Raw genomic sequence first — 3,844 nt, 5'->3', positions numbered from 1 at the left:
GATTTTATTTTTTATTCTTCCTCTTTACAAGTGATAATGTTGAAGTTTGTGCAACTGGTGTGTATGATTTTTCCCTTGTTGACTGCCATTTGGATTTAGTTATATAATCTCTCACTTTTCTCAGTTCTGCAACTTGTGTTTGAGATAGTCAATGCTGTTCTGGTAGTTCTCTCTGGATATGGTGATCAAAAACTCAAACCAGTTGGAGGAAATAGTTGATTCTACATATGATAGGAAAGATGAAGTGAAAAGATTTGATGATTCAAAAGCTGGAGTTCAAGGTCTTGTTGAGTCTGGAGTTACAAAGATCCCTCGCATGTTCCATTCTGAGAACTTGGATATCATTGAAACCTCAGCCACTGACTCCAGCTTGAAAGTCCCCATCATAGATCTCAAAGACATAAACTCAACTCTGCATACAGAAGTAATTGAGAAAATTCGAAGTGCATGTCATGAATGGGGATTTTTCCAGGTGATTAATCATGGAATTTCTATCAGTGTCTTGGATGAGATGATTGATGGAATTCGTAGATTTCATGAACAAGACACTGAGATAAGAAAAGAGTTCTATTCTAGGGATGTGAAGAAAAAAGTTTTGTATTACTCCAACCTTAGCTTGTTCAGTGGCCAATCTGCTAATTGGAGAGATACTTTTGGTTTTGCTGCTGCTCCTGATCAAGCTAAACCTGAAGAACTACCATCTGTATGCAGGTGAGATTTTCATTTTGATAAACTGTGAAGATTTTGATTAACTAACTATATGATAGTCTATGATTGGATGGAAGTGTAAAATTATTTATACTCTTGTGTTGTGTGTCTTCTAATTATATTCTTTATCTTATTATATACCTACCATCTATGCTTTTGAATAAGAAAAACTAAAGAGAATGGCTTTGCAGCTTTTCTATTATATGTTACTGGCAAAGCATTTTCTAGTCAATAGTCACACTTGTCAGTACATTTCAGTGTTACACTTTTTGCATTAAGAGTTTATTTTGAATTTTTTGTCCTTGATGAGTTTATTACTCTTTTGCAGGGATATTTTGATTGAATATTCAAAGAAAATAAGGGATTTGGGTTTTACAATCTTTGAATTATTGTCAGAGGCTTTGGGACTTGATGCTTCTTACCTTAAAGAATTTAATTGTGCTGAAGGGCTCTTTATCTTGGGTCACTACTATCCAGCATGCCCTGAACCTGAATTAACCATGGGCACCACCAAACATACAGATAGTAACTTCATGACTTTACTTCTACAAGACCAACTTGGTGGTCTTCAAGTTCTTCATCAGAATCAATGGATCAATGTTCCTCCTGTACATGGAGCTCTGGTTGTAAACATGGGAGATCTTCTACAGGTAGAATTCTGTTCTAAATTATTACTGTTAAATTTTAGAAACTTGCCTTTGATAGGTTATTTTTGTTAGGAAATATGCAGATACTATTGGAAACCATACAATAGAATTCAGCAAAAGGTTTTCTGATATTGGTAAGATCTTAATGATACAGCTTTTGCTTAAGGCCTAGGAAAGAAAAATCTGGAAGGAAAAAGTTGATTTACTGACCCCATCAAACGGGTCAAATACGGTATTATAGAAAATTGGGGTAACACCTATGAAAGATATTGTTGTGACACTTATCAATGAAAAATTGATCAAAGAATTAGATAGAATGGTCTAAATATTAATGTAGTCACTGATCAAGAAAGTGGATTGTGCGATCATGAAAGTTATTGCAGGAGAGTCTACAAGAGGATGCTAAGGAAATTATTATAAGGAATCTCAACATGAACATTGTTTTCAAATATTTGGTTTTGACTGAGCCAACAGTGTCATGTGACCATGTAGTGACATGACAGGACTAAACCACTGTTGGTGTTATAAAATATGATATTATATTTTTCAGCTATGACTTTCTTTGGTTCAGAGTATCTGATTCAGCCACCCATTTCTGACTTTTTTTCAGTTCATTGATTTATCTTAGTAAGATTAATGTGATAAAGAAATTTCCAATAAACTTACAGAAGTAGTTGAGTCTTCTTTTTCTTTCCTTGTGTACTGTTTATATATTATTCAATCAATTTTTTTGTTATTGTTGTTTCCCTATAGACTAATCCATAGTGATGAAACAGAGCTAAGAACTACAAAAGTGAGGGGTAAAAAATATCAATCTGAGATCTCAAAAACTCATATGTTTCTAAATGAAATGACAATAGAGGAAACCCTATGTGTATCAAAAAGGAATTGAATACAAGGTTCTTAATATTAAGCATCTAAATCTAAAACTCGTTCATACCAGCATATGCTTTCTTATTGTTTCTCTTTAATTCCATCAATTCTCTGAGCTTCATTGATGCATTACTACCTGCTATGGATAATTATCATGACATGACAACACATTTTTTTCTTGCTAATTCCATTTCAACAAGGTACTCAGAAGTTACAATATCTATAAAACTGAGACTCCCGTTCTTTCAAATATAACAATTGTTGAATTTCTGCCGTGAATCATGGGGAATAAAATCTGCTGTATGTTTTGAATGAACTACAACCACAGGATACAAATGTCATGAATGAAGATTTGGTTTTTCTGCCATCAATCTTTGCTGAAGTTTAGTGTGACCATATGGTTAAACTTAAACATTATAAATGCTAAACTGTTTTCTTTAGTTGTACAAATTTCCAGAATAAATTTTTGATTAAATACCTGAATTCAGTGAAAGCAAAATCAGATGATTTATAATAGCTTCTTCTTCATTGATACAAGTTATGAGAAATTTATCAATTTCCTTCATACTGGTGCAGCTTATTACAAATGACAGGTTTGTGAGTGTGTATCACCGGGTCTTACCAAACACAGGTCCAAGAGTTTCTGTGGCAAGCTTCTTTGTAAATTCACGTGACACAAAGGTGTATTGTCCAATTAAGGAACTGCTTTCAGAGGAAAATCCACCTATCTACAGAGACACTACCATAAAAGAATTGTTGGCACATTATTTTGCGAAGGGTCTTGATGGGAACTCTTCCTTGGACCCCTTCAGGTTGTGAATCAAGCATGGAAATGCACTCTTAATTATCATGGCTGTAATTTATCTAAATAACAAGCAACTTTCTACAGACTGAAAATAAATGAACTATTTTTGTTGATCTTTTCTAAACATAACTTTATACTGTGTGTGTTGGTGGTGAAGAGAGCTACTTGTTGAAGACATTCTAGGGTATCAGTTTGTTTTTTTTAAGCAAGGTCCAAAAACAAATTGCAAGAAATTCTGTAAAGTTCTGAACATGGTAAGCATCTTAGTTTCTTTCGAGCAATGGAGTTATCATATATAACTAAAGATTTCAAGATCGAATAGAAATTGAGATTTTCCTAAATCTATAAATATAACAAATAGAAGGCACTTCTAGGGTAAGTTTTAAAAAAAAATCAAAAAGAAAAAAATTCAAATTTTAACTAAAAATAGCAAGCTGAAACTCATTCTGGAAGTGACAAGTGACACTCTATATGACTTACACGTGTGCAAAACTCCATTTCTTTAAATACTCCCTTTCTTTATATACACTTTCAGTGTTTCTCTCTCCTATTACTCAACTTCTCCGGTCTCTCTTCTCTGGTTCCCTGCACCGTTCTTCTCTTTGTTTCCTTCTCTCTCCTATTTTTCAACTTCCCCGGTTTCTCTTCTCTGGTTTCTTGCACCGTTATTCTCTGGATCTCCCGTGGTTCTCTCTTATTTCTCCAGGTTATTATTTATTCTTTTTGGGTTTTTCTTATCAAAGTTTCGTTCTTTTCATGTTTCTGATGATTTTTTTCTTCTCTGGATTTCCTGCACGGTTCTTCTTTGGGT

At 33.7% G+C, this 3,844-nt stretch overlaps 1 protein-coding gene across 1 annotated transcript; it reads left to right on the top strand.

Moving 5' to 3' along the window:
- LOC137826287 (1-aminocyclopropane-1-carboxylate oxidase homolog 1-like) lies at window positions 1–3,144 on the top strand. Its single transcript, XM_068632197.1, has 3 exons — window positions 1–711; window positions 1,037–1,358; window positions 2,805–3,144. Exons 1-3 carry the CDS (start codon window positions 179–181, stop codon window positions 3,045–3,047), a joined length of 1,098 nt encoding a protein of 365 aa, XP_068488298.1. The 5' UTR covers window positions 1–178; the 3' UTR covers window positions 3,048–3,144.
- The last annotated feature ends 700 nt before the right edge of the window (window positions 3,145–3,844 follow it).

Source organism: Phaseolus vulgaris, chromosome 8, assembly GCF_000499845.2.
Source record: "Phaseolus vulgaris cultivar G19833 chromosome 8, P. vulgaris v2.0, whole genome shotgun sequence".
NCBI classification, from domain to species: Eukaryota; Viridiplantae; Streptophyta; class Magnoliopsida; order Fabales; family Fabaceae; genus Phaseolus; species Phaseolus vulgaris.
Note: the sequence above shows the minus strand (reverse complement) of the source record. Positions and strands in the feature narration are given on the sequence as shown.